Genomic DNA, 19938 nt, shown 5'->3' on the forward strand with positions numbered 1-19938 from the left:
GATTGAAATGTTTTAGAATGACTACTTCCAATGGAATAAGCTGTCAACCTAAAAACTAACTCATATAAAATCACAAAAGAAAAAATTATGCACATATCAAACCGATGAGGAACGAATCTTTACACTTAAACAACCAATTATTGTACGTACCCTTTTTGCCCATTAGACCTCTTTCACATACTCAAACACCAAACCTCAGTGACCAAGTCTGCTCATTGTTACTAAACCACTCCAATCGAACTTCTACATAATAGAGAAACTACTACCACCCAACTCACTTCTTCACTGCATGCCAAGAGACAAGAGAGTAGAGAATAGAACACGAGAGATGGCCATGAACTTGGCTTTGTTTTCACTATTTCTGGGCGTTGCGATTGTTTTTGCAATCGTGCCGACAATCATAGCAGGAGGATATGGTGATGAGGATTGTGGTGACCCCTTGGGAAACGATGTGTACAAAGATAGATGCCCGGAGGCGGAGGCCATAATATATGCCGGGGTCAGGCTGGCTGTGTTTGAAGACCCAAGAATGGCAGCCTCTCTCCTTCGTCTCCATTTCCACGACTGCTTTGTTAATGCACGTTATTTATTTTTCACTATTTATATGTGTGTGTGTGTGTGTATGTGTGTGTGTGTTACGTTATTTTTCACTATTTATATATATGTGTGTATATATATATATATAATATGATGTGAACTGTTCAGGGCTGCGATGCTTCAGTGTTGCTAGATGACAATGACAACTTTGTTGGGGAAAAAACAGCAGCGCCTAACTTGAACTCTCTGAGAGGTTTTGAAGTGATTGATGCAATAAAACAAGATCTTGAAATTGTTTGCCCTCAAACAGTTTCCTGTGCTGACATTCTTGCAGTTGCTGCCCGAGACTCCGTTGTTGTGGTGTGTGTGCTAAGAGCTACATAGTTCTTTCTTTTTTCTTTGTTAACAAGAAAGCGATGCAACACGAAGACTTCTAGGGAGGCCTAGCTTATAGATATACTTCTTTCGAATTTTGACTAATAATTTGATTTTTAATCTGCAGTCTGGTGGACCTAGCTGGGATGTTCAGATGGGAAGGAAGGACAGCTTCACTGCTAGCAAATCGTTAGCAAATAACAACATTCCAGGCCCAAATTCTACTGTTGCAACACTGGTTTCCAAGTTCCAAAATGTAAACCTTAGCTTGAAGGACATGGTTGCACTCTCTGGTACTCTCAACTTTGCTTCCACTGATCTCTTGTATTGTGGTTGATTAGAGTGAGACGTAAGACTAATATTTTGCTCTCCTCTCCGGCAGGTGCACACACGATGGGAAAAGCACGCTGCACCACCTTCACCGCCCGCCTACAAGGCTCCACTAATCCAAATGGTCCGGATTCGTCTCTTGAATACGTTCAGTCGCTGCAGCGGCTGTGCTCAGAATCTGACGGCAACACGCTGGCAAACCTTGACCTAGCAACCCCAGCTACGTTTGATAACCAGTACTATCTTAACCTTCTCTCCGGAGAGGGTTTGCTTCTGTCCGACCAGAATCTCGCAACCAGGGATGATCAAACGCGTGAACTGGTAGAAACCTACGCACAAGACCCGTCCGCCTTCTTCGAAGACTTCAAAGATTCCATGGTAAAAATGGGAAGCTTGGGAGCAGTTACCACGATGAATGGAGAGATTCGCAGGGACTGTCGAAGTGTCAATTGATCTTTTAGCCTAATGTGGTAAGCCACTTTCCTACAGTGGAGTGGAAGGCTCAATTAGGAAGCTTTGTACTGCTAATTATGGATGGTAATGCTAATAACATATTACTTTAGGTTTAAATACAAGCTAAACTAATATTTATCTGATAATTATCGGATTTCTATGTTTTACAATTATATCCTACAACTCGATTTTAGGCAATTGGTTGCCCAGTACTAATGGTACAGAAAATGCTCACAAAAAAGGAACTAAGAGCTGAAGAACGTTTCCACTACACATCCTACCGAGCATTTTCAAGCTCTAGCAAGGACCATTGGCTGCGTCGTGATCAAAATTTATAGAAATACGCTAACGTTTGGCTTCCTCCCAGCATCTATTCTTTTTGTTGACGACGTGCCACCTTACACTCTACCACTTCAAGCCCCTGGAGATTGAAAAAAATGTTCACCAATTTAGAAAGGGGTAAACACAGTAGACAAATGCTCAGTGCATAAGAAGCGATCTGAGTGTCGGTTTGTAACCATGCACAAGGCCATACAGCCATGAACTCTCATTCTAAAACCCAAACCGACATCAGAATTTGAACGAAAATAATTTATTAGAACCTGTTGGTTTATTCTTCCACATCCACTCCTGAGCAGCCTGAAGCCCCTTGGCCGAAAAAGAGAACTAAAATTAATTCGTGATACTTAAAACTTTAAAATAAACTGTGCACCCGAATTTGAAAATTGAATACCTGTTGGAAGCGTGAAGGATCACCAGCTGAACTCGGTGTAGGTAATTGTGAATAACTTCCTTCCTGGAGACACAGATGACGAAAATAACCAATTAAAAATGGACTGGTTAGGGAAAACATTATATATTTTTAATTTTATTGTGAATCTGAATTATCTGGGTACTAGTCGGTGCGAAATTTACCTGAACATTTTGGTGACCTATAATTCCAGAGGCCAGATACTGTTATTCAAATTAATGAGTTAGTAACCACAATCAAATCTTTAACATACCAGGAACCATTAGGAAACACTGACCGATGAAGAAAACGAGGGCTGTTGTAACTGCAAGTTGTTCCGGAACTGTGGTTGAAGCTGAGATTGATGATGCAGTTGTTGGGTTTGAGAAATTTGCTGCACAGACCGATTTGGAGGGAGTGATGGGGCATGAGGCTGCTGAACTGATGCCTTTTGTTGCTGCTGCTGTTGCTCAAACAATATAAGTTCAGCAGGTTTCTCCCACTACAAGTTCACATAAGCAGCATTAATCAAGTTGAAGACAAAAGGCCAAAACGAGGGAATCTGAGTGACAAAATCCTTACCCTGCTTTCACCAGTTGCATTATTATAATAGTACTTGTATCCATCCGGTGAGGTGTGCTCTGTCCAAATGCATTTTGCAGGAGCTATAGCCTGGGTTCCAGGAACAGCTGGAGCAACAGATGTGACTGAAGGCACATCCACTGTTGGTGTGGAAGAAGTGGTGCTGGCAACCGTATGTGGTGCAACACCAGTCCACTGGGACTGCAGGAACAAAAATAATGTTCAGCTTACAAGGTAAGGGTTGGTAAAGACAACTAGAACTAGAAACAATAGAGCATCACAGACAAATCCAGTTGATAGGCAACCAACATCCACGTCTGGGACAAATGCATGCAGAAGCTAAAATGCATGGCTTACTAACCACAGTTACAAATACGACCAAATCAAAAAACCGAATGGCTTAAAAAAGGCGTTGAGTGTGTGTGTGGGTGGAATGAACCACAAAAAACAGAATGCATCCCAACCTAAGCCCAACGCTGTAAATGCACAATAAATTCGACTTCCAAATTATTGTCTAATTAATTAGTCATATTTTGGAAATCAAAACATAGTTTCTACAGTTCTAGAGCCACAAGTCGTGCAATTGATCCATTTAGCAACTAAAGTTACATCCTCACGGTAGCCCATCTGGCACTTCCAATTACCACATACTCCTACAAGATAACAATTGACTAATCTTCAAATACCTGTTGCTGTTTGGTAGCCAGGGGATTCTGATGCACTGCTAAACCCTGATTTGATGGTTGCATTTGCTGCAACTGTTGTTGGAGCTGGGAGAACGCCTGCTGAGATGATTGAAAGCTTGCTTGCAGAGTTTGTGTCTGTTGCGACAGCATCTGAGCTAATTGAGAGGGTGACTGCTGAAGAGGCTGAATCAGTTGTTGCTGACCAGGAGCAGAACCAAGCTGCTGTTGATTTGCTGCGGTGGGCATGGATTGAGGTTGTAAGCTGATATTCAAAGGGGCTGATAGTGCCGTAGCAGAAGATGAACTTTTCTGAACCTCAGGCTGAGGAACAGACAACTGTCCACCCAAGCCAATAAACTGTTGTGACGGTAATGCTTGACTAAATGGTGCTTGACCAGCAGAATGAGGAAGTTGAGCCGGACCAAGCTCCCGCACTGTTTGTGTGTGTGAGTTTGATGCCGAAGTTTGAGGGTGCTGTTCAAGGGATGGTGGCAAATGCTGAGGTGACTGAAAACACTTCTGTAATGGAGATATCTGCTGGCCGACATGTGGCATAGACTGGTTAAAACTCTGAAACAGATCCAATCAAGCTATTATTTTCACAGTGAAATATGGGTAAATAAGAAATAATTGTTTCGACTTTAGACTACCATGTGATTAAAACAAAGTTTTGTACCTTTTGTGATGTTAAAGAAGATGAAACTTGCATTCCAGGAAGAGGACCCTCTGCTGAGCCGCCATGGCCACCCTTAAATTTAAGGAGCAAATCATTAGACTTTTAAAGGCATAAAACACACTTATAACGAAAAACCCTAATAAGAAACTAGAAAATATGGATCATAAAATAAACAATAAAAGCACAATGCCCCTGCAGCCACCCTTTCATCTTCAGCTGCAGACGACGTGACAAGGTTACGGTAAAACCATCCAATCAAGAATCATTACAGATGCGTTAACTACAGCATCTGCATGCCTTTCATGATTGTCTTACACGAACACAGGAAAAGGGACATTTCTTACCGGAGCAATGTTGCAAAATAGCTGAACTATTCTTACCGAATTCAAGGGCAATGACATGTCTCCGGACCTAGGAAGCAAAGTGCCCACAAAGCCAGGACTTGGGGATGGTCCTAAGTTTGCTGGACTCATTGGATGCCAAACATTAGTTGGAATTTGATCGCGTATAGGATTGCCAAAGTTAGGCATTGGTCTGTTTGGAGTAAGTTAGAAACAGAGAATGTAAATGACTACAACAAAGAAAACTCCAGACAAAAAACTTCATAGAAATATTCAGAGAATGGTGGGAATTACCTTGCCCCTGGGGCTTGAAATCGAGGACCAAAACCTGGACCCCCAAATGGAGGACCCCTAAACAGAAGAGTGTCAAAAACATTTAGGAATCTGTTACAAAAATTTATACTTCAAGAAGATTAAACCACAGCGGCCAAAGAAAATAAGAAGGCACAATGAGGAAGAAACCTTGAATCTCCAAGCCTAGGCCTTTTGGGATCAGCAAACCGGACAGTTAGTGGTTGATCACAACCCTGATGTGCAGGAAAAGAAATATGTGTGATATAATTGGATAGCATTTGATAACATAATATTACACTAAAGTTAATCCAAAGGAAAAAAAAAAAGACAAGAAAACACTCACTCTCATTTTATAGAACCCATTAAGACCATTTATAGCTGCCAATGCCATATCTCTCTGAGAGTACTTTACAAATCCACATCCTAAACATGAATGGTTCAAAGAATGCATAAATCTCATAAAGAGCGCTTTCCTTATATTTCGAAACTTTAAATATGAATGAGAAACATACCACGACTCTGCTTCAATTCATCACGCATGAGGTAAACATCTTCAACTCGACCATATGGTGAAAAAATCTGCAAACAGAAAACAGTAATCGGAACTTTTTGCTTTTTCCAGCTGCATTTACAACTTCAAACAGTAAATTTGCACTAACTCTAATAAACAGAAGTTAAGAGTTTTATGCTTTAAGCTGAGAGTGTATATATATCTCCTCTGAATTACAAAGGAACGTGTCTATAAAGGAAAAGTAAGATTGTGGTTCTAAAATAAAGAGAATAGCTAATTTGTTTCAAGATGAGATAAGAAGACTGAAAAATACTAATCCTAGATGATAACAGATAATTGGGTTACAACATACTTCCTCAACTTCCTTTTCAGTAGCTTGTTTGTTCAGTGATCCCACAAATAATTTGTACTCAACCGCACCTACCATCAAAAAGGGTTGGCATCAACAATGGAAAAACTATATATTAATTAGACACGTGCATTGAAATACAAAAGTCCCCCCCCCCCCCCCTCCTCTCTTCCCCCAAATGGATACCACCCCGTTCACACTATGGTCTTGATGAAAAAATATAAAACGAAAGGTACGAGCATAATTGGTTGAGGACCACTCATAGGTGAATAAGGGCTTAAGAGATCAAGGAAAATCAAGCACAAGACTACTCTGTTAAATGAGGTTCCTTCTCACATATCATGTCCTCTCATAAGTGGCTCCAACTCAAGCCAAGATTTGACTGACCGTTTGAACCAGCAGTATATCTAATCTTTTGGAAAGAGTTCTAAAAAGGCTATACACATGTCATGATAAAATTTGCACAAAAAAATGGAACAATCAAACATTCACGCTGAGATGAAAGTTACCAAGGCGTTCTCGTTCCCCATCAGCATATCTGACTTGGATAGGACCCGCTCCCTGGAGTAAAAAGAGTGAAACAACTATAAATTAGTTACATGACGATTGAAAATCAAACAGTAAAACAAACTCACCCCAGGAAGAGTATGTTGATTATGCAGAGCTCTAATTGCCCTACCGGCTTCTTCTGAGGTTGCATATTTTATAAAACAACAACCTGCATATGCAACTTATACCCTTGTAAAAAAAACAAAGATAGGCAGCTTGGTCCATATCCATATTAAATTCACATTAAAAGTTTCTAAAACCAGACACAAACACATGAAACCTCGTATTTACAAGCTAATATGCTAGCAAAACAAACTTTTTCAAAAGAAACAACTAAAAATAAAATGATAAATCACACACATCGTATTCCTTAGTGCATGTACAAGCAAAGGGAGAGCATTGACTAGAAAAATGGTGTGAGCACCCATAACCTTAAGCCACACATCTAGGAACAACCCCAAAACATAAACATTCCATGGTTGTGGTGTCTCAAAACTATATCAGTATAAAAGAAAGGTATTCGTCAAACCCTTTCTTTCCAAATAACATAAGTTTTCAGTAAGCTTCTCATAAATTTGGCACACACTGGTGGGAAGCTTGAGGAGCCAAAAGAAACCATAACATCAAAAAAGGACAACAATTCAAACTTGATTTCAGGATCATTGTCCTGTAATTGGAATAAAAGCACAAAAATGAACATCAAAGCAACATGCATATGCCATCAAAATACACCATTCATCAAAAGTTTCGTAAATCCCAGAGATGGATGAATATCAAATCCCAAGCATTTCACATCACAAAGCTTCCTACAAAGAAATATCCTGAAAAAACAGCCACCACACTAGCCATCCCCAGCAGCTTGGCTGTCTCAAAAGTAAACTCTTGCATCTGACACACCTTTCAGATTTAATTAAATTTCAACAAATCAACAAAAAGTTGATTTCAGAAGTATCCTATATAATAAATATCACTACTTATTCAACATCCTATTTAGTCATTATAAACAAGTATTTAAACGCCCCTACTTAGTACACTGTAAACTATCTGCCAATGTAAAGTCCCCTACTTAGTATACAATGAACTGACAGACATTATCAAACAGACGTCCAGGAAGAATCAAACCTGAGGAACTTTCCATAGAATAGTTCAGAACAATCAATCACAAGTCTAGAACGAAAATATGCACGTGTTCATACCATGACAGTTTATTACAACTGGGGACTTCAGAGGCCACAAATACCACCTTCAGAAGCCAAACCATGGAAATTATATGAGCTTTGCATAAAAACTAGTTGAGTTTGCCCTTGTTACTATGATTCTGGATGTGAAAACTTGGATTAAGTTCCACCTCCCAGGCTACACTACAAATCAAATCTCAAGACAAGCCAAGAGTCCACTATACTGATATTGTGCATGCTAAACATCAGCACATTAAAGGATGATCAGATCATTCAAGTAAACCAATAACTGAAGGAAAAAGTAACTATTTTTCTGCCATAGACAAAACTGTATTCTGTGATACCACCAATCCTAGAGAAAGACTGTTTAGCTGCACCATAACCAAAGACATATATCATAAGTCTACCATTGCATCACAAACTTCACCAAATATATGATGAACTTTCACCTTATCAAAAAGTCGATGAATGAGATTGAATTACCCAATGCATATCTTGATATTTAGAACCACATAGATACGTAAAACAAAACAAAAAATCAGCCTGATTGATGGCTGAATTTTCACAAACTCAAAAAATAACTCATATATTCACCCACACAAACAGAAAGGGAAAACTGTCGACTCAAGATACCATAGCATCTAAAAGTGTAGACGATTTGACACAATATTCCTAGATACCAAAACTTCAGAGTTGCTTCTCCAACACTTTCATGCATTTACAAGGGAGGTAAGTTTCAATGTAAAACTAAGGAAATTATAGATATTACTAATCTATGAAGATACAAAACAAAGGCAATACTTGCTCAGCGCTCCCTATCACTGGGGAGTGGGAACAAGATCAGCTCTAAAGTTGGAAACCCCTAGCTAGAGATGGAATTCCATAACCAAAAAACTCAGTTGAACTTCACAATAAGATCCCTGAATTCTACAAAGTAAACTTACTACAAGGACAGATAAAACTAATATAAAAATCCACAAGGCCAAACAAAATACTTGCCCTAAAAATATTACATATCTCAACCACACATAACCTCACAAGCATTAAACATCAGTCCGGTACTGAAAGTGTTCAGCTGCATCAACACTACTCAAAACATGAGCCACATGAGAGCTACTCCAGATTACCAACTTCAATAAGATAACAAAATAAGATAACAACACACAACCACATCTTCCTTATAGTGGCACATTAGCACCATAAAGAGACAAATGAGTCAACTTTTCAACTAACACATCCGAATGCAAATCAGACCCTATGCTCCAAAGAGGTATTAGCCATGCATACAACGATCCTGAGACCGTACCAGGAATAAACAAATAAAAAAAGCTAGTTCCACCACATTTTGATAGCTTAAAATGCGTACAAAGATAGGGGCATAAACACCATATCAAAATATCCAGCCCCATGAACACACCATGATCATACGTGAAACTTACAATGGGAGTCATAAAACCAACAAACTCACTCAAGCCATCCACCAATCATCCATCTCTCTCACAACATCTAACTTCACAGTTCACATCCATCACATCCTGTCAATCTTATAAAGTGACAAATGACATTCCAAGTCATTCACACAAAGCACTCCAGCATTCACCAAGATAAGATAAACCAAAGGAATCCTCCATATTACATTGTGATTAAAACTATTCAAAAGCAATAATCCATGTATGTCTGAGTAAATTTTTTGTACAACAGTTGCACTTCTAAAACTCCTAATATAAAGAAGCTACAGTTATGGCTACAGACACTCCCATTACAAATATTTTGTTGGGTAATGTCCCCACTGCTGCAGCCACTATCAGAAGCGCAGGACCTAAGTGTCTTCCAAGATCCCAACTGCTATTCAGAAACTGGTTTTTAGTTGGTTTACATGTCTTGCCTTCTTCTTCTTTGAAAGGACGGACATGAATAAAAGGTTGCAAGAAAAACCAACAAGTGTGAAACTTGTTGCGAAAACAAAGTGAGATGAAAGATGAGCTTTGGCATGCTCCCATCTGCCTCTCAGAGCACCTGAAATAAGACATTCCTGATAACAATTATATCATAAAATTAGCGCACGCACGTACCTTGCTGCTGTCCTGTTTTCTTATCTTTGATCAGAGCAACCTCTATCACTTCTCCATGTTCTTCAAACACAGGGCGAATCTAACATCATATAAAACTAACATGCATAAACACCATGACATAAATGTTTCAATTTAAACCAGCACCATTTCATGGATGAAAAAGTCCAACAACATACATCTAGCATTTGTGTACAGTAATAATTAGACTGACTTACATCTTCCTCGGTAGCTGTCCTGGGAACTGATCCAATAAATAGTTTGGCAAAGCTGCCTCTATCGAAACGATCTGAAAGATAATCAAACTCATGATCAACGCAGAAAGTAACCACAGCATAATCCAAACAAAAAAGATATTGCCTTTTAGCCAAGGCAAATACCAAAAAATTAATTGTTATTGACTAACATTACAATCTATCTTCCTACGAATGAAGTACATTGAAACTGCTTAAATGCCTTAGCTCAAGCAAAACACAACAAAACTGCAACAAAATTCATCAAAGCTGCAGTAAATGAATTTCATTTTCATAAGCTATATGAAATCCCAATTAAAGAAGATCACAACAGCGCACCTGGAGAGCCTCGTTTCTGACCCGATATCGGAGGCGGGTCCTGGTAGTTCGGACCAAACCCTCCACCACCGGCACCGGCGCCCCCAAATGGCCGGAACCCACCGGGAGTCTCACGCGGCGGGATGTCGAAGCCACGGTGTGGACCGCGACCACCACCTCCACCATGATAGTTAGGGGGGCTGCAGCGAGTGTGGTGGCTCTGCTGGTTCATGGGTGTGTCGGAGAAACGAGAGGGTTGACGGTAGGGGACCGAGTCGTAGTGGTCATCTCCGTCGTCGTCGTTGTTGCCATAGCGGTCTATTCTGTAGCTATCCAGCTTTGCGAAGTTTTACGTGCCGTACCCGAACCCTAACCCTAACCCTAGCTCGCGCCAAGACTGGAGCTTGAATTTTCGGAAGAGGAAGACTTGGAGGTTGACGAAGACAAAGTGGAGTCCTTTCGTTGCGACAGCGTAATGAGTAAAACTCAGAGGGAAGTACTAAGCAAAGAGAATCAATTTCCTGTTTGCTGCGTCGAGGCGACCGAGTCGGGTCGGCTAATGGCTCCGACTTTCAGTTCTAATCGGATCCAAACGGACTAACGCGGATATGATTGGGCCGCATTGGCGGGCTTCCCCTGGGCTTTTATTTCTTTAGTCGGGCAGTGAAAAACTTCAAACTCAGCGTTTGATTTTTTTTCTATGGTTAATTTTGTAGCTACAAGATAATTGATCTGAAGGGATTTAATGGCTCTAATTAACTTAAATGTGCACTTTCAGTATGCATCGGAGAACTTGCACAATGTTTAACTTGATGTTTCCTTGAAGACTTTATATTTATAGAGCTAGTTTTATGGGTTTTTTTCTCGATTCAGTATGAGAGTATTCAGGCGTTTCATTTTTTATTCAAGATAGAGCTTTTGTTTCTAATATTTCATGCTTAGACCATCTCCAATGGTTGGGCTAAAAGTCAAATTTTTTAACCGTGAAAATTTAGCTTTTAGCCCAGAAACAGTTTTACTACTCCAACCGTTATGGCCTAAAATTTTAGTCCGGGATTATTAAATAATGAACTTAGGCTATTTTTTTCCTTAAATTAATTTTTTTTTTTTAAATAAATATGTAGACTATCATAAATTAATTTTATGAACATTTTAATCTAAAAATATTTAAATTCCGATAAATATTGAAAAATCACTAAATTTTCCACAAAGCAAGCCTTCAACTTTTAATTCACCTACCGTTCCGTCGCCATTGCAATTTTCTTGAAACTTTGCAATGATTTTATCCCACAAAACTTTCTTATTTTGATTTGTGTCAACTACATCATATTCGTTAACAGAAACCCATGCCAAGCATAAAGCAACATCTTCCTCACAGGTCCAATTACGACCTCTAATATGCTCTCTTACCATGTTGAACAATTTGGAAATGGAAAGAAATGGTAGAAAGATAAATTGGAAGTATTGTAGGAGAAAATTGAGTTTTGCGTGGATATTTGAACAAATACATAGGTATTTATAGAGTTTTAGGGTGAATTTTGAGTTAAATATTTTTTTTTAATTATTTTAGCCGTGGATTTAAATTTGGGCCGTTAGATCTTTTTTTTATTTTTTATCGTTAGATTTAATTATATTCGATCTCAACCGTTGGATTCAATGTATTTTAAAATAATTCTAAAAAAATTAAATTCGAATCTGGACCGTTGGTTGAACCAACAATCCTTAGATCTCAGCCCTTGGTTTAAAAATAGAGTCGTTGGGGTTTTTTTGGGTGGCCGACAGCCTATGACAGAGGGGCCCACCCCTGTCGGGCAATGTTTGCAAGCCCATCACGTGGGCGCGTTGGAGAGTGACGGGGCCAAGACTGGCCCAACTGCCTGCGAGTCCACTCGCATGGGTGGGGGGAGGGGGAAGCCCAACTTTGGCATTTGGCTTTTAGCCCAAAGATTTGGCTTGCGTTGGAGTGGGTTTGGGGGGGGGGGGGAAATTAGGGGGAGTGGGGGTTGGAATTTGGCTTTTAGCCCATTGGTAGAGATGGTCTTAGGTAGATCGTGATAGACCGTTTTGGGCTATCTTTTGTATTATCATAATCATATTGTGTGTTAATAAGGCATCTTATCATAATCATGTAGCAATTTTTTTTTTCTATTTTTTTTTTTCGACAAAAAAAAAAACCTCAAGGATTTGGTCATTGGAAAGCTAGGTTTGAAACATACAACTTGAGTTCAACTCACATGGATGCATTTTTTGAGGTCACCGGTTTTGCTTGTATCGTTTAACTCGAGGAAGCCAAAAGTACAATGTCGCCTTATGTGGTAACAGGGCAATTTAAAAATTTTGAATTAGTATATTATACTAGGCACAATCACTACCATATTACTATCGGTCAACACTCGTGTGATTTTATTTAATTTTTTCAATACAAGTGATATTTTATAATAATTTTTTTTCCATTAGATGATAAAAAATAAAAAGGAAACCAAGGGAGCTGATAATGGATATAATGTGGTGGTTACACATTATTCATAAGAATTTAATGTGGGGATTACACATCAAGATACCATCTGTTATAGTACGTAGAATCACCATCTCCGAATTCTTCTCCTTAATTTATGTTTCCTTGTGTCATAGATCAACCCAATTGCAGTTTTATTTTAAATTCCTTCCATATATGAGAGTAATACCCTATATATTGTAAACATTTTATATTCTACATCTCTGGATCCTTCTCGTTAATTTATGCTTCTTGTAGTATAGGGTATTCCTACCACTTATGGGCTAAGTAATACCCTATATATGGTAAACATTGTATACGCAAAGTCGTTTAAGGAATAAAATTTCTACAATACCCCACATTAAAACAAAATTCATATTTTTTAGAAGAATAATATTTCATATTTGGCAGGACCCATTAATTTGATGTTAAATGAGAATTAATGGACCAAACCCTAATTCTATACCGTTTCATATAAATGTGCTCACACCTTAGCGAATATGTATATCATTTACAAAATATGAACAACTCAACATGTCTCATTCTACTAGTTTGTCTAATTCTAGTCTTTCTTCCACTAAGCCATTGCAGCAGGGCTGCGAAGATCTTGCAAATGGAAGTTGATCTCATCGACCAAACCTGCAAAGTAACACCAAACTACGATCTCTGCGTCTCCTCTCTCAAATCAGACCCTCGAAGTGCGTACGCCGACGTTGCAGGCTTAGGCCTCATTATAGTTAACGTAGCCACTGTTAAGGCAACAGATGTTGTGAACAAAATCGAGGAGCTGCTTAAGCAGAACCCTGCAGAAAAACCCTTAAAGTATTGTACTCGCTATTACCGTAAAGTTTTGGAAGCTGACATCCCGGAAGCCAGTCATGGTTTTCGTTCGGATAACCCTAAGTTTGCAGAGGAAGGCATGATCGGCGCCACTGGCGAGGCTGAATCATGTGAGAGTAGTTTTTCTGGCAAGTCTCCTTTGACAGATATGAACAAAGGTTTCCAGGATGTTTCGAATATAGCTGCAGCAATTGCTAAAATTTTGATTTAATATATTAATGGACATGTTCTTGTTGTTTTACCTTCGAAGTTATAACACGGTTTGAATTTGATTATTTTACTATCCTATCTTTTATTCACCTAAAATGATTAATTAGATAATTCAATTTTGATTAATCTGTAATCTTCATGTTGTTTTATACATACTGGATAACAGCAGTGATCAATAGAAATTGTGAAAAAGGCTAAAAAAATGTCATGCTAGCAGTAGTTCTAGTTTTAGCATGCAACAATGTTGGGAGTCACTAACTTCTGTTTACCAAATTTGTTCATCAAGTATGTGTTGTAAGTGAATTTATATTTAAATGATTAAATCAGTATAACATAGGTGAGATCTGTTTATATTGTGGACGCTAAAGTTGTCATATTTTAAAATTGCAAGTGAATGTTTGTTTCAAATCATTTCATTTTATAGTATGTTTGGAATGCCATTTAAATGAGAAATGGTGTCATTTTGTTATTATATATCCTATCTTTTTACCTCGCTAAAACGTTTATTTGTTGTAGAGGTGGGCTCGAAAGACCGAAAAACGGAACCAAAACGGAAAAAAAAAAAAAAACAAAACAAAACCAAACCAAAAACCTTTGTTCAGTTTTGATTTGGTGGTTCAAAAACCAAACAGAACCGAACCTAATGAGATATAAATTAATATTTTATTCACTTATCTATCTTAGGTATTCAATTTCCAAGATCAATTTTGAGTAAATTATTAGCCAAATTTTAATCCAAGACTAGGTAAACCTAACTTAAAGCCTAAAAATGTTATAGTCTTATTCACTATATTTTTTTTCTTCATTTTCTTTCCAATGTATAGGTTATCAAATAAAAAACAAAATGAAAAAAAAGAATTGAAACTGAACCAAATGAAAAAATAAAAAATAAAGCAAAATAATTCGGTTTCTCCATTACAAATTGAAAAACCAAACCGAATAGTACTTTCAGTTTTGGCAAAAAACCTAGACCACCCCTCATTTGTTGTAACGGGCAAAGCAGGTAGCTTTTATTTATGGTAATTTCATTCAAATTGTTTGCAACATGTACTGTGGCTATTGCTAGGAGATTTTTAGTAGTGTGTTTCCAAACGGTGAGTTTTTTTTTTAGTACAGGAAGGGGAATAGACAATGGGTTAATAATAATGTGGTTCAAATTCGTCTTTGACGAAAATCGAACCTCAAACATCTCACTTACTAGTGAAGAGGAGTATCACTAGATTGCAGTACTAAATAACTTCAAATGGTAAGTTAAGAAGCAACATAAAGTTTAACCAGCCTCATCAACTAGTAATATTTTAGTGTGATCGTAACGCGAATAGAGATTTGAACTTCATGTCTACTTTAATTGAGGACGAAGTAAGGAAAGCGTGGTTAATATGGTAGCAACATCTAATCTTTTTTGTTAATGAAATTAATTGATTTTTTGCATAAAAAAATGTAAAATCAAATTGGTTTATTAAAGTGGAATGTTAGGCTGGATTTTGATTTCTTTATATGTATTGGACTATATTAGAATCAAATCGTAGGTACATCGTATGCATATTTCATCACTCAATATTTATCTTAAATATAGAAGTACAACGATAAATAAAAAGGATTACTCGTTTTTGGTAAGTTATCTGAGAAAGAAATAAAGCAATATACACTCGAGTCATGATCTCTTTGTTATGGTCATTAAACATTGGATTTGATATCAAGGGTGAAGAATAAATGAACGTACTTTTAATATTTTAATCTCAACCTTTAATATCAAATTAAAAAATAATAACTATACATTTTTTGATGACCCGGTAACCAAAAGAAAATTTTTGATACCTATCCATTTATCATTTATTGTTTTAGATAGGTGACTTACCATTTACGTCCATTTACCAAATTTCACCCGCAAATTCCCATTAATTCCTTTCCGCATAATGAAACGGGGCCTAGAAGTGAGTTGGAGATAACCATTCAACTCTGTCTAGTCTTATATAAATAAGCTCACACCTTGTTAGCATATATTAGTGGTCAGGATTGTGACATGTGTCACTGGATTGTATATGTTGAGTTAGTTATGCTGACATGTATTTATAGTGAAATAAACCCTTGTAATAATTCATTAATGGTAATGAGAAAAGTTTGTTGCGGATTTGTTTTCTCTCTCTTCGAGCTCTCTCTCTAGATTTCTAAGCTTTCATCTTCCATAGCTAGTGTTGACATGGTATCATCGCTAATCACGAGTAACATCATTGGTCGACGATCCTCTGCTTCCCCTCACTAGTCTCTCTGTACTGATTGTTGTCGTAGTTGTTGGTGTTGAAGCTCATTGCTGTTGTCGGTGGTTGAAGTTTGTCGATGTTGTCATTCGTCGGTGATCGTTGCGAACCCTAATTTTTTGGATTCTTCGTTTCATAGCTGGTTTTCGGCTGTGCTCATTCATCTTTGTGCTTTAGGAAACTGATATTGTTCATCCTCATATCTCATAGATTGTTGTTGTGATCTTGATTTCTTGATAAAATCTTGTTTGAAACCTTAGCTTTTGGGAATTTGTTCTCTTGGAAATTGTTGTTAATTGAAAGATTGTAGCATAATTTGTGGTGTGGATTGTTCTACTTTGTTGTAGTCTGTTGATTGATTCCGTTTGTGAATTTTTATATTTGCATTGAACACATTGTGATTTTTATCATTGAAAATGGTTACCTTTGCTCAGTTGGCACTTACTCAATCGCCAATTTCGTCTCTAATTCCTACTATTGGTAATACTGTTATTGTCAAACTTGATGACTCTAACTATGTGACTTGGAATTTCAAAATGGAGTTACTACTTGGAGGCAATTAACTTTGAGGTTTCCAAGTTTGTCATCAAGAGGCTTTTTGTTGAAATACTTATTATACGGAGGTGAACCAAAATGTTTATTATAGTGCAATGAAGATATTCAGACCCTTCTACTGGTGAATAACTTGATTTCAAATACAGATGTTTATGTTCAAGCAAAGAAGGAGATGTCTATTGTTTCTACTAGTAGTGTGTTGTCTTGCCTAAGTGAAGCTACTAGTATTGGAGATGAGAACCAATTTTTGGGTAAGTATGGCTCTTATGGACCTCAACATTATGCAACAAATGAATAACAGAGTTATATTTCTTATGAGGGTCAAAGTTACGAAGATGGTGCAGTTAAGTTTAGAAAACTTACACAATACTCTATTGAGGTTGCCTTTGTTTTCAACTAGGAATGATTGGAACCGTGTTATTGCTATTTGCTTAAAGAAATTGTTGGAGGGATGTCAATAACATGTTCATGCTGTTGTGCAACAGCCTAGTGGTTGTTTTATCATTAAAAATTAAATAATATCCATACTTACGTTGGACGCATTCATCAAAAAGAGAATAAAAGATTTGGCCATTCTGTTTTATCCTCTTTGTTGGCTGCCAAGGTTCATTCAAATTCGTCTATTAAGGCAAATGATGATATGAGAGAAATGAAGGAGAGTCATGGTCTTGATGTTAACTATCATGTAACTTGGCATGGTAAATAGATTGCATATAATGAGGTTAATGGTGATGAGGCTCTCTCCTTTGGATTTTTGCCTTGATACCTTGATGAGTTTGTACGTGACAATGATGGATCTTTTTGTACGCTAGAACTTGATAATAATATTCATCGGTTTAAAAGGTTATTCATATCTTTTGGAGCTTGTGTTAAATGATTCATATGGTGTTGGCCAATGTTGTTCCTTGATGGTACGTTTTTGAATGGAAGATATACTGATACTCGCCGGAAATTGAGTAAACTTTAAACATTCATAACTTCTTCAATACTCAACGAAATCGAGTGATTCAAAAACGAAAAATCATACTTCTCAACGAAACAAAGAGAATGGTACCTTTCTCGATGGCTAATTCATCGTGGTTTGGCCGAAAAACGGCTCGAAAGTGGCCAACTTGAGACCAAGATAGCCACTTTCGAGCGGTTTTTCGGCGAAAACACGGTGATTTAGCTATCAAGAAATGTAACATTCTCTTCGTCTCATCGACAAGTATGATTTTCATTTTTGAATCACTTGATTTCGTTGAGTATTGAAGAAGTTATGAATGTTTAAAGTTTACCCAGTTTCTGGTGAGTTTTCCAGTTTTTCCGGTGACCAATCATCTTTCAGGTTATTTTCCAACCATCTCCGTCAACCATTGGGCTTCCAAAAAGGTAAAATCTTGTTCTACACTTTCCTATCTTCATTTTGATATATTATGGGTCGAATTTGGTTAAGAAACGATTGAGTTACGAATCTTTGAAAATTGCCCAAACTTCCGGCCAAAAGCTTCGAGACACTTAACATGGTTTTTAACGGAATGACCAAAATAATGGATGGTGAACAATCTCAAGAAACATTTCTATTGATTCTTAATCTCAGGGACCAAAGTGATATGTTATGTAAATCTCATGAACCATTTTAGCTAAAAAAACCTTACTAGATTATAGTATATATTAAGTGATAGTATACATGGTTGATGACTGTTGGTATACATTTGCGACTTATTCTCTTTTAAGACAAATCATGTATGATCATTTACCATTAAATTTGATATGATCCATATGATACTACAGACGAAAAATGAATTAATGCACTTTAATATTTTAATATTAACTCTTAGTATTAAATTCAAAGATAAATAGCCATGCTAGGTACTTTATGCAAAGGATTCCCATTTTTTCCAAAAAATAGGAACTAGGTGTGGGGTTCATTTCACATCGAACTTTAACGATCCGAACTGTCTAGTTTGTAAGTATTGATTCATAGATCATCCTTGCAAAAATTCAATTCAATCCAAAATCATTTGCCTATTTAATTGTCAAGATAAAATTTCATTGTTTATTATATAACAAAGTATTCATTATTTTTTTGAACCCAAGTAGATGGCTTAAATATTTTCGATTTGACTAATATTTTGCAAGAATGATCTTTGAGATGCAACTTGAAACATAGACGATTCGAATCGTTAAAATTCGATGTCGTGTGGATCTTACAACTAATCCTCATTTTTATGAAAAAATGGGATCTCTTCCCTTGAAGGCTTTCTAGCCATGCTTATATAACAATTTTGATGTATATTAATTTACCATTAATTGTTTTAGGGGTGTGATATCCACACACCCCATTTTACTTCTCACACACCTTTTTAATTTTCGGCCGTCGGATCAGATGAATTGAAAAATATCAATGAACATAAATTATCAAGGAATATGTGTGAAGTAAAATACAGTGGGTGGATAGCACACCTCTTGTTTTAATGAGGTCACTTGTCATTTACACCATTGACCAAATTCCGCACTTGATTTCTCATCAATTCCTTTATGCGAATCAAACGGCCTAGGATTGAGTTAGAGATAAGCATCCAAATTAAACTCTGGACAATCTTATCTAAATGAGGTCACACAGTAGCATATATGCACACCTTTCAGTTTCTCAACATCATCAACTCTTACATAAGCATCAACAAACTTCTCAAAACATTTTTTGTCTTGCGAAAAATGAGGTACTCAGCATGTCTCATCCAACTAGTTTGTCTAGTTCTAGTGTTTCTTCCCCTAAGCCATTGCAGAAGGGCTGTGATCTTTCCAATGGATGCCAATCTAATCGATCAAACCTGCAAAAAAACACCCAACTACAATCTCTGCGTCTCTTCTCTCAAATCGGACCCTCGAAGTGGGAAAGCGGACGTGGCCGGCTTAGGGTTCATAACGGTTGACATAGCCAAGGATAAAGCAACTGACACGGCGAACAGAATCAACGAGCTGCTTAAGCAAAGCCCTAGTGACCAACGTTTAAAAACTTGCGCTACCTTTTACCATACAATTCTGGTTGCTGATGTCCCAGAAGCCAGTCAAGGTTTTAAGTTGGGTAACCCTAAGTTTGCAGAGCAAGGCATGAACGACGCTGCCGATGCGGCTGAAGCATGTGAAAAGGAATTTTCCAGCAAATCTCCTCTGACCGATAAGAACAAAGTTGTCCATGACCTTAGCAGTATAGCTGCAGCAATTGCTAGGCTTTTGCTTTGATATATTAACAAAAATCATGTTACCTTGATAATCAATAATTTGTTCTGGCTTTATATTCTAAATTTGATTCTCGTTCGTTTGAGAAGCTGCCGTTTTATCTTATCATTCTTCAGTATATGCATGTATATATAGATGGATGTGAAAT

General features: G+C 37.4%; 3 protein-coding genes and 1 pseudogene across 4 annotated transcripts; 3 read left to right on the forward strand and 1 right to left on the reverse strand.

Annotated features, from left to right (window-relative positions):
* The first annotated feature begins 322 nt into the window (after positions 1-322).
* On the forward strand, positions 323-1721 carry LOC137737193 (peroxidase 40-like). Its single transcript, XM_068476600.1, has 4 exons — positions 323-577; positions 706-897; positions 1040-1205; positions 1295-1721. Exons 1-4 carry the CDS (start codon positions 329-331, stop codon positions 1693-1695), a joined length of 1008 nt encoding a protein of 335 aa, XP_068332701.1. The 5' UTR covers positions 323-328; the 3' UTR covers positions 1696-1721.
* A 98-nt stretch (positions 1722-1819) lies between these two features.
* On the reverse strand, positions 1820-10691 carry LOC137737192 (flowering time control protein FCA-like). Of its 2 annotated transcripts, none has more exons than XM_068476599.1 (19): positions 10233-10691; positions 9879-9949; positions 9664-9742; positions 6500-6582; positions 6374-6425; positions 5868-5935; positions 5517-5583; positions 5348-5427; positions 5173-5237; positions 5005-5061; positions 4750-4903; positions 4370-4441; positions 3694-4263; positions 3008-3208; positions 2724-2927; positions 2611-2649; positions 2429-2491; positions 2298-2334; positions 1820-2116 (listed from the first exon to the last, which is right to left on the reverse strand). In XM_068476599.1, the coding sequence occupies exons 1-19, from the start codon at positions 10441-10443 to the stop codon at positions 2109-2111; spliced, it is 2181 nt and encodes a 726-aa protein (XP_068332700.1). In that variant the 5' UTR covers positions 10444-10691; the 3' UTR covers positions 1820-2108. The 2 variants fall into 2 exon arrangements, with proteins under 2 accessions (XP_068332700.1, XP_068332699.1); XM_068476598.1 differs by having other exon boundaries at positions 2298-2343.
* Positions 10692-13225: 2534 nt separating this feature from the next.
* LOC137736207 (cell wall / vacuolar inhibitor of fructosidase 1-like) lies at positions 13226-13756 on the forward strand. The gene has a single exon (XM_068475528.1). It carries the CDS (start codon positions 13226-13228, stop codon positions 13754-13756), a length of 531 nt encoding a protein of 176 aa, XP_068331629.1.
* A 5403-nt stretch (positions 13757-19159) lies between these two features.
* LOC137736687 (cell wall / vacuolar inhibitor of fructosidase 1-like) lies at positions 19160-19793 on the forward strand (annotated as a pseudogene).
* The last annotated feature ends 145 nt before the right edge of the window (positions 19794-19938 follow it).

The sequence above is a fragment of the Pyrus communis genome, chromosome 6 (genome assembly GCF_963583255.1).
Source record: "Pyrus communis chromosome 6, drPyrComm1.1, whole genome shotgun sequence".
Taxonomy (NCBI): domain Eukaryota; kingdom Viridiplantae; phylum Streptophyta; class Magnoliopsida; order Rosales; family Rosaceae; genus Pyrus; species Pyrus communis.